The sequence below is a fragment of the Salmo trutta genome, chromosome 3, assembly GCF_901001165.1.
Source record: "Salmo trutta chromosome 3, fSalTru1.1, whole genome shotgun sequence".
Lineage (NCBI taxonomy): Eukaryota > Metazoa > Chordata > Actinopteri > Salmoniformes > Salmonidae > Salmo > Salmo trutta.
Window position 1 is genome coordinate 68,015,305 of NC_042959.1, and position 10,557 is coordinate 68,025,861.

At 42.6% G+C, this 10,557-nt stretch overlaps 1 protein-coding gene across 1 annotated transcript; it reads left to right on the plus strand.

Annotated features, from left to right (window-relative positions):
- Positions 1-537: 537 nt before the first annotated feature.
- LOC115165884 (CKLF-like MARVEL transmembrane domain-containing protein 8) lies at positions 538-9,707 on the plus strand. The gene is made up of 4 exons (XM_029719337.1): positions 538-612; positions 2,920-3,093; positions 9,039-9,158; positions 9,420-9,707. Exons 1-4 carry the CDS (start codon positions 538-540, stop codon positions 9,504-9,506), a joined length of 456 nt encoding a protein of 151 aa, XP_029575197.1. The 3' UTR covers positions 9,507-9,707.
- Positions 9,708-10,557: the final 850 nt, after the last annotated feature.

Below are 10,557 nucleotides of genomic sequence, written 5' to 3' on the forward strand. Positions count from 1 at the left end.
TTGTGTCCGAAATAACACAGCCGACTGCAGTTACTGCACTTTTACCTCAGTTTCAAAACTGCAATCTGCATTCTACTGGCTAGGTCTCTCTTCAGTCTTTGGCTGTAGATTGCTCCTGCTCGGGTCCTCTGAAAAACAGCACCCTATGCAAATCATTACCAACCATACAAGCATGAAAAGGCAATATTCTCTGGCAGGCCGATTTACCTACCATCAAACATAAGTTCCTCTTTATGCAACCTCTCTCAACTCAGTGACTTTGCCTATACGATGACAGAATAACATTCAGACAGGTCCTAGACATTATTATCTAAAATAAACAAAAACGAGTTGTTTCACAAATTCACAGAGTTCCGCAGAAGTCTTGTTGCCTACTCAGGAAAGACCATGGCTATCTTTTCCACCTTCCATTGATTAGAGTTTTCCACCTTCCATTGATTAGAGTTTTCCACCTTCCATTGATTAGAGTTGCACATTGATTAGAGTTTTTCTTAATTCAGTGGGCCAGGATCCAAAAGCAGTAGTTCGATATTGAAGATGGAAGGAGCAGCGACGCGCACTGTGATAACGTCTACAACAGTGGTGGTGGTGTTGGTCCATGTCACATCCTCGGTGATGTGGATGCCGAGGAACTTAAAACTTGTGACTCTCTCTACTGCAGTCCGGTTGATGTGGATTGGGGCATGTTCCCACCTCTGCTTCCTGAACTTAACAATCAACTCCTTTGTTTTGCTGACTTTTAGGGAGAGGTTGCTGTCATGACACCACAATGCCAGTTCACTTACCTCCTCCCTATAGGCTGACTCGTTGTTGTTGGTTATCAGGCCTACAACCGTGTTGTCGTTAGCAACGTTCATTGGGGAGTTGGTGTTGTGCAAAGCCACGCAGTTGTGGATGAACAGGGAGTACAGCAGAGGACTGAGGACAACCCTGGGGCCCCTGAGTTAAGGGTCAGTGTGGAGGAGGTGTTGTTGCCAATCCTCACAGCCTGTGGTCTACCCCTCAGGGAGTTCAGGATCCAGTTGCAGAGAGTGATGTCCTAACTGCAACACAAACATATTTGTGTCCAAGTTCGATATAGTCATTTGTTGAAATCACTATGGCAGTGTCTTTTACCATCTTTCTCACAATAGCTGCCATCAGAATTCATGGAGGGAATCAATACTGCATTGTTGATTAAACAAATTAAACACATTATGATGATTTTGATGAGACATTTTATATTGTTCATACCTTGTATCACATTACTAATTGTACCCTTATCATAGGGGCACAATTAGTTCTGATAAAGGGAAGAGTTTGTCATTTGCTGAATCCCATTACTTTTATACAGATTTGCATTCTGTTCGACCTTAATATTTTATGTGCATTTTATACACATTTTGCATAGGCTAATGACGTGTATGATGTTTTTTTCACAGATGGTGACGTGACATTGTATTGAACACTGCACTGAATGAAGTTTCAATTATTTAACATTGTTCAAGGAAATGTAACTGGAGAAAATGAACATAATTTTAACCTACTTCCTGTAATATAGGCTACTTTCTGTAATATAGGCTATTTCCTGTAACACAGGCTACTTTCTGAAATATAGACTATTTTCTGTAAAAAAGGACACTTCCTGTAAAATAGGACACTTCCTGTAATATTGACTACTTCCTGTAGTATATACTACGTTCTGTAATATAGGCTACTTCCTGTAAAATAGACTACTTTCTGTAATATAGACTACTTCCTGTAAAATAGACAACTTCCTGTAATATAGACTACTTCCTGTAATATAGACTACTTTCTGTAATTTATACTACTTTCTGTAATATAAGCTACTTCCTGAAATATAGACTACTTTCTGTTATATAGACTACTTTCTGTAATATATCCTCCTTTCTGTAACATTGGCTACTTCTTGTAATATAGACTACCTTCTGTAATATAGACTACTTCCTGTAATTTTGACTACTTTCTGTAATATAGACTACTTTTTGTAATATAGACTACCTTCTGTAATATAGACTACTTTCTGTAGTATAGGCTACTTCCTGTTTCATAGACTACCTGCTGTAATATTGACTACTTCCTGTAATATCGACAACTTTCTGTAATACAGACTATTTTCTGTAATATCAGATACTTCCTGTAATATAGACTACTTTCTGTAATATAGACTACTTTCTGTTTGGACAGATATTGGTTCTCAGTACAGTGTTTTATTTTTCTCTGGAAAGGGAAGTTGCTTAAAAAACAAGGTCAGTTTTATTGTCCCTTTTCCTTCCAGCATCAAAGGAGAATGTGACCATAAGTCTCCTCTTCCACTTAGGCCAGACATTATTTTTTCCTGTGATACGAAGCAACCAATTAAGGATTATTTTCTTTTAATAACAGGAAAGGAGGTTTGCAGTGCAACAGAGGACAAAACATCCCATTATTTACAGTAGCACGCAGTATAACAATCTGCATCTATAGATTTATCATGATCAATGTGTTACGACATTCTTTCAGAATGCTGTCAGATCAGATAGGTGTCAGTCAGCTGCGGGGTTAATTTCTGTTCCAGAAATACAAACTATGAAAAATCATATAGCTGTTGTACTGTTTTCACTCTACACTGCACTGGATCCTGTGCATATGCCAATAAACTTTGATTTGATTTAGGCTATATTATTTCCTTTCATTGTAATGTCTTTCTACAGTATGCCATCAAGATAAGCACAGCAAATGCATTTAAATACACGATAAAGTAGACACCACCAGAGCACAGCCATCGCTGACTATGGGTGTGTCCCAAATGGCATCCTATTCCCTGTATAGTGCACTACTTTTAACTTGAGCCCTATGGCCCCTGTTCAAAAATAGTGCACTATAAATGGAATAGGATGCCATTTGGAATGTTGGCTATATGCTTCCCTGTCCCCTCAGGTGTTTGGTCTGCTGGTATGGATGCTGATAGCAGGGACAGAGTACTTCCGTGTGTCTGCCTTTGGGTGGGTCATGTTTGTGGCCATCTTGTACTGGGTCCTGACGGTCATCTTCCTCATCATCTACCTGACCATGGCTTACAACAGGATCCCTCAGGTCCCCTGGACAACTGTGGTACGACACATACTACGACACATAATACAACAGCACATTATATGAAACATGAGGGATTGAGGTTGTTTATTATATATCTAGTAATTGAATAATTGTGGACTATTTATGTAACATAAAACCAATGGAGTTAACTGCCTTGATGGTTTTGGGGGAAAGAGCAAATAGATTAACCAAGATTTCTGTGTGCTCCTGACCATGTCTTTATGAATGCGATCAAATGAAACCATTCGATAATGTGTACTACCCTACAGTATCTGAGCCAGCCAGCCAGGAATCCTGTTGTTGTCATTCTACAGGGCCTGTTCTTCAATAGTAGTGCTACAGTGATGTATGTGGTGTTGTACAGGGCCTGTTCTTCAACAGTAGTGGTACAGTGATGTATGTGGTGTTCTACAGGGCCTGTTCTTCAACAGTAGTGCTACAGTGATGTATGTGGTGTTCTACAGGGCCTGTTCTTCAACAGTAGTGCTACAGTGATGTATGTGGTGTTGTACAGGGCCTGTTTTTCAACAGTAGTGCTACAGTGATGTATGTGGTGTTCAACAGGGCCTGTTCTTCAACAGTAGTGCTACAGTGATGTATGCGGTGTTGTACAGGGCCTGTTTTTCAACAGTAGTGCTACAGTGATGTATGTGGTGTTGTACAGGGCCTGTTCTTCAACAGTAGTGCTACAGTGATGTATGTGGTGTTGTACAGGGCCTGTTCTTCAACAGTAGTGGGACAGTGATGTATGTGGTGTTGTACAGGCCCTGCTTTTCAACAGTAGTGCTACAGTGATGTATGTGGTGTTGTACAGGGCCTGTTCTTCAACAGTAGTGCTACAGTGATGTATGTGGTGTTGTACAGGGCCTGTTTTTCAACAGTAGTGCTACAGTGATGTATGTGGGGTTGTACAGGGCCTGTTCTTCAACAGTAGTGCTACAGTGATGTATGTGGTGTTCAACAGGGCCTGTTCTTCAACAGTAGTGCTACAGTGATGTATGTATTGTTCTACAGGGCCTGTTCTTCAACAGTAGTGCTACAGTGATGTATGTGGTGTTGTACAGGGCCTGTTCTTCAACAGTAGTGCTACAGTGATGTACGTGGTGTTGTACAGGGCCTGTTCTTCAACAGTAGTGCTACAGTGATGTATGTGGTGTTGTACAGGGCCTGTTCTTCAACAGTAGTGCTACAGTGATGTATGTGGTGTTCTACAGGGCCTGTCCTTCAACAGTAGTGCTACAGTGATGTATGTGGTGTTGTACAGGGCCTGTTCTTCAACAGTAGTGCTACAATGATGTATGTGGTGTTGTACAGGGCCTGTTTTTCAACAGTAGTGCTACAGTGATGTATGTGGTGTTGTACAGGGCCTGTTCTTCAACAGTGGTGCTACAGTGATGTATGTGGTGTTCTACAGGGCCTGTTCTTCAACAGTAGTGCTACAGTGATGTATGTGGTGTTGTACAGGGCCTGTTTTTCAACAGTAGTGCTACAGTGATGTATGTGGTGTTGTACAGGGCCTGTTCTTCAACAGTAGTGCTACAGTGATGTATGTGGTGTTGTACAGGGCCTGTTCTTCAACAGTAGTGCTACAGTGATGTATGTGGCGTTGTACAGGGCCTGTTCTTCAACAGTGGTGCTACAGTGATGTATGTGGTGTTCTACAGGGCCTGTTTTTCAACAGTAGTGCTACAGTGATGTATGTGGTGTTGTACAGGGCCTGTTCTTCAACAGTAGTGCTACAGTGATGTATGTGGTGTTGTACAGGGCCTGTTCTTCAACAGTAGTGCTACAGTGATGTATGTGGTGTTCTACAGGGCCTGTCCTTCAACAGTAGTGCTACAGTGATGTATGTGGTGTTGTACAGGGCCTGTTCTTCAACAGTAGTGCTACAATGATGTATGTGGTGTTGTACAGGGCCTGTTTTTCAACAGTAGTGCTACAGTGATGTATGTGGTGTTGTACAGGGCCTGTTCTTCAACAGTGGTGCTACAGTGATGTATGTGGTGTTCTACAGGGCCTGTTCTTCAACAGTAGTGCTACAGTGATATATGTGGTGTTGTACAGGGCCTGTTTTTCAACAGTAGTGCTACAGTGATGTATATGTTGTTCAACAGGGCCTGTTCTACAACAGTAGTGCTACAGTGATGTATGTGGTGTTTTACAGGGCCTGTTTTTCAACAGTAGTGCTACAGTGATGTATGTGGTGTTGTACAGGGCCTGTTCTTCAACAGTAGTGCTACAGTGATGTATGTGGTGTTGTACAGGGCCTGTTCTTCAACAGTAGTGCTACAGTGATGTATGTGGTGTTGTACAGGGCCTGCTCTTCAACAGTAGTGCTACAGTGATGTATGTGGTGTTGTACAGGGCCTGTTCTTCAACAGTAGTTCTACAATGATGTATGTGGTGTTGTACAGGGTCTGTTTTTCAACAGTAGTGCTACAGTGATGTATGTGGCGTTCTACAGGGCCTGTTTTTCAACAGTAGTGCTACAGTGATGTATGTGGTGTTGTACAGGGCCTGTTCTTCAACAGTAGTGCTACAGTGATGTATGTGGTGTTGTACAGGGCCTGTTCTTCAACAGTAGTGCTACAGTGATGTATGTGGTGTTGTACAGGGCCTGTTCTTCAACAGTAGTGCTACAGTGATGTATGTGGTGTTGTACAGGGCCTGTTCTTCAACAGTAGTTCTACAATGATGTATGTGGTGTTGTACATGGCCTGTTTTTCAACAGTAGTGCTACAGTGATGTATGTGGTGTTGTACAGGGCCTGTTCTTCAACAGTGGTGCTACAGTGATGTATGTGGTGTTCTACAGGGCCTGTTTTTCAACAGTAGTGCTACAGTGATGTATGTGGTGTTGTACAGGGCCTGTTCTTCAACAGTAGTGCTACAGTGATGTATGTGGTGTTGTACAGGGCCTGTTCTTCAACAGTAGTGCTACAGTGATGTATGTGGTGTTCTACAGGGCCTGTTCTTCAACAGTAGTGCTACAGTGATGTATGTGGTGTTGTACAGGGCCTGTTCTTCAACAGTAGTGCTACAGTGATGTATGTGGTGTTCTACAGGGCCTGTTCTTCAACAGTAGTGCTACAGTGATGTATGTGGTGTTGTACAGGGCCTGTTCTTCAACAGTAGTGGTACAGTGATGTATGTGGTGTTCAACAGGGCCTGTTCTTCAACAGTAGTGCTACAGTGATGTATGTGGTGTTCTACAGGGCCTGTTCTTCAACAGTAGTGCTACAGTGATGTATGTGGTGTTGTACAGGGCCTGTTTTTCAACAGTAGTGCTACAGTGATGTATGTGGTGTTCTACAGGGCCTGTTCTTCAACAGTGGGGCTACAGTGATGTATGTGGTGTTCAACAGGGCCTGTTCTTCAACAGTAGTGCTACAGTGATGTATGTATTGTTCTACAGGGCCTGTTCTTCAACAGTGGTGCTACAGTGATGTATGTGGTGTTCAACAGGGCCTGTTTTTCAATAGTAGTGCTACAGTGATGTATGTGTTGTTCAACAGGGCCTGTTCTACAACAGTAGTGCTACAGTGATGTATGTGGTGTTTTACAGGGCCTGTTTTTCAACAGTAGTGCTACAGTGATGTATGTGGTGTTGTACAGGGCCTGTTCTTCAACAGTAGTGCTACAGTGATGTATGTGGTGTTGTACAGGGCCTGTTCTTCAACAGTAGTGCTACAGTGATGTATGTGGTGTTGTACAGGGCCTGTTCTTCAACAGTAGTGCTACAGTGATGTATGTGGTGTTGTACAGGGCCTGTTCTTCAACAGTAGTGCTACAGTGATGTATGTGGTGTTGTACAGGGCCTGTTCTTCAACAGTAGTGCTACAGTGATGTATGTGGTGTTGTACAGGGCCTGTTCTTCAACAGTAGTTCTACAATGATGTATGTGGTGTTGTACAAGGCCTGTTTTTCAACAGTAGTGCTACAGTGATGTATGTGGTGTTGTACAGGGCCTGTTCTTCAACAGTGGTGCTACAGTGATGTATGTGGTGTTCTACAGGGCCTGTTTTTCAACAGTAGTGCTACAGTGATGTATGTGGTGTTGTACAGGGCCTGTTCTTCAACAGTGGTGCTACAGTGATGTATGTGGTGTTCTACAGGGCCTGTTTTTCAACAGTAGTGCTACAGTGATGTATGTGGTGTTGTACAGGGCCTGTTCTTCAACAGTAGTGCTACAGTGATGTATGTGGTGTTGTACAGGGCCTGTTCTTCAACAGTAGTGCTACAGTGATGTATGTGGTGTTCTACAGGGCCTGTTCTTCAACAGTAGTGCTACAGTGATGTATGTGGTGTTGTACAGGGCCTGTTCTTCAACAGTAGTGCTACAGTGATGTATGTGGTGTTCTACAGGGCCTGTTCTTCAACAGTAGTGCTACAGTGATGTATGTGGTGTTGTACAGGGCCTGTTCTTCAACAGTAGTGGTACAGTGATGTATGTGGTGTTCAACAGGGCCTGTTCTTCAACAGTAGTGCTACAGTGATGTATGTGGTGTTCTACAGGGCCTGTTCTTCAACAGTAGTGCTACAGTGATGTATGTGGTGTTGTACAGGGCCTGTTTTTCAACAGTAGTGCTACAGTGATGTATGTGGTGTTCTACAGGGCCTGTTCTTCAACAGTGGGGCTACAGTGATGTATGTGGTGTTCAACAGGGCCTGTTCTTCAACAGTAGTGCTACAGTGATGTATGTATTGTTCTACAGGGCCTGTTCTTCAACAGTGGTGCTACAGTGATGTATGTGGTGTTCAACAGGGCCTGTTTTTCAATAGTAGTGCTACAGTGATGTATGTGTTGTTCAACAGGGCCTGTTCTACAACAGTAGTGCTACAGTGATGTATGTGGTGTTTTACAGGGCCTGTTTTTCAACAGTAGTGCTACAGTGATGTATGTGGTGTTGTACAGGGCCTGTTCTTCAACAGTAGTGCTACAGTGATGTATGTGGTGTTGTACAGGGCCTGTTCTTCAACAGTAGTGCTACAGTGATGTATGTGGTGTTGTACAGGGCCTGTTCTTCAACAGTAGTGCTACAGTGATGTATGTGGTGTTGTACAGGGCCTGTTCTTCAACAGTAGTGCTACAGTGATGTATGTGGTGTTGTACAGGGCCTGTTCTTCAACAGTAGTGCTACAGTGATGTATGTGGTGTTGTACAGGGCCTGTTCTTCAACAGTAGTTCTACAATGATGTATGTGGTGTTGTACAAGGCCTGTTTTTCAACAGTAGTGCTACAGTGATGTATGTGGTGTTGTACAGGGCCTGTTCTTCAACAGTGGTGCTACAGTGATGTATGTGGTGTTCTACAGGGCCTGTTTTTCAACAGTAGTGCTACAGTGATGTATGTGGTGTTGTACAGGGCCTGTTCTTCAACAGTAGTGCTACAGTGATGTATGTGGTGTTGTACAGGGCCTGTTTTTCAACAGTAGTGCTACAGTGATGTATGTTGTGTTGTACAGGGCCTGTTCTTCAACAGTAGTGCTACAATGATGTATGTGGTGTTGTACAGGGCCTGTTCTTCAACAGTAGTGCTACAGTGATGTATGTGGGGTTCTACAGGGCCTGTTCTTCAACAGTAGTGCTACAGTGATGTATGTGGTGTTGTACAGGGCCTGTTTTCAACAGTAGTGCTACAGTGATGTATGTGGTGTTGTACAGGGCCTGTTCTTCAACAGTAGTGCTACAGTGATGTATGTGTTGTTCTACAGGGCCTGTTTTTCAACAGTAGTGGTACAGTGATGTATGTGGTTTTCATCAGGGCCTGTTCTTCAACAGTAGTGCTACAGTGATGTATGTGGTGTTCTACAGGGCCTGTTCTTCAACAGTAGTGCTACAGTGATGTATGTGGTGTTGTACAGGGCCTGTTCTTCAACAGTAGTGCTACAGTGATGTATGTGTTGTTCTACAGGGCCTGTTTTTCAACAGTAGTGCTACAGTGATGTATGTGGTGTTCAACAGAGCCTGTTCTTCAACAGTAGTGCTACAGTGATGTATGTGATGGCAGCAGCAGTGGACGCAGCCTCAATCAGCCATGCTGTTAAGGGGTGCAATAACTACACCTGCTGGGTCACATCCACAGTAAGAAAACCACCTCAGACCTCCCAGACAGACATTTAAATCACGCCAACTGTGAATATATACCACAATTATGATTTATGATTACAGCGATATTAAAATATACAGTATTAAAATGCCAAATATATGCCGACAAGTCAGATAAGAGAGGTATGATGCCACTGTGTACCATCCAGAATGATGTCTATTTGGTCCATTTAAGCGTACTCAACTCATACCCACTATTGTACTGAATTTTTATGTTTTCATCCGTCTGTTTTTCAGTTCTTTGCCTTCCTGGTCACGCTCTGCTATGCAGGAAGTTCATATTTAAGTTTTAAATCGTGGAGATCAAGGGATGAGGAACAATAACCAATCATAAAGGACAGCTAAAGTATATCCATTATGGAACACATGAAGAATGCAACAACCACTCCTTCCCTTTGGAATGCATTTCTCTATTATTTTATCTGTTATATTTCTGTTATTTTGGAGTAATGGTGTTTTTCATCTGTTAGAATGACAGAGCCTTAACCTCAGTGGTGTTTTTACTTCCTATGCACTCATTAGTTTTGTTATTACATTATCTAGATGATGACGTATTTGGATGAAAATGACTGAAGCTAATAAAGTGGCTATTCTATTGTTTTGAAGCTGGAGATCAAAGCTTTAACTCCAGTATTAAAATGGTTTGGACAGTAATGTTGTCCCACACTAGATGGTGGTACAATACAAGGCTAAGAAACAGGGCTGATGAAGAATATTACAGTCAAATCAAATCAAAGTTTATTTGTCACGTGTGCCAAATACAACAGGTGTAGACCTTACAGTGAAATGCTTACTTACAGGCTCTAACCAATAGTGCGGAAAAAGTGCATGTGTGCGTGTGTGCGTGTGTGTGTAGGTAAGTAAAGAAATAAAACAACAGTAAAAAGACATTTGAAAATAAGAGTAGCAAGGCTATATACAGACACCGGTTAGTCAGGCTTATTGAGGTAGTATGTACATGTGGTATGGTTAAAGTGACTATGCATATATGATGAACAGAGAGTAGCAGTAGCTTAAAAAGAGGGGTTGGCGGGTGGTGGGACACAATGCAGATAGCCCGGTTAGCCAATGTGCGGGAGCACTGGTTGGTCGGGCCAGTTGAGGTAGTATGTACATGAATGTATAGTTAAAGTGACTATGTATATATGATAAAAAGAGAGTAGCAGCAGCGTAAAAGAGGGGTTGGGGGGGGCACACAATGCAAATAGTCCAGGTAACCATTTGGTTACCTGTTCAGGAGTCTTATGGCTTGGTGTTAAAAACTGTTGAGAAGCCTTTTTGTCCTAGACTTGGCACTCTGGTACCGCTTGCCATGCGGTAGTAGAGAGAACAGTCTATTACTGGGGTGGCTGGGGTCTTTGACAATTGTTAGGGC

Excerpts from the sequence above, each read along its gene's own strand:
- LOC115165884 (XM_029719337.1), top strand. The coding sequence starts at position 538 with ATGGAAGGAGCAGCGACGCGCACTGTGATAACGTCTACAACAGTGGTG. Across the intron at positions 613-2,919 it reads TGGTCCATGTCACATCCTCG|GTGTTTGGTCTGCTGGTATG; the intron begins GTGATGTGGATG and ends CTGTCCCCTCAG. Across the intron at positions 9,159-9,419 it reads CCTGCTGGGTCACATCCACA|TTCTTTGCCTTCCTGGTCAC; the intron begins GTAAGAAAACCA and ends TCTGTTTTTCAG.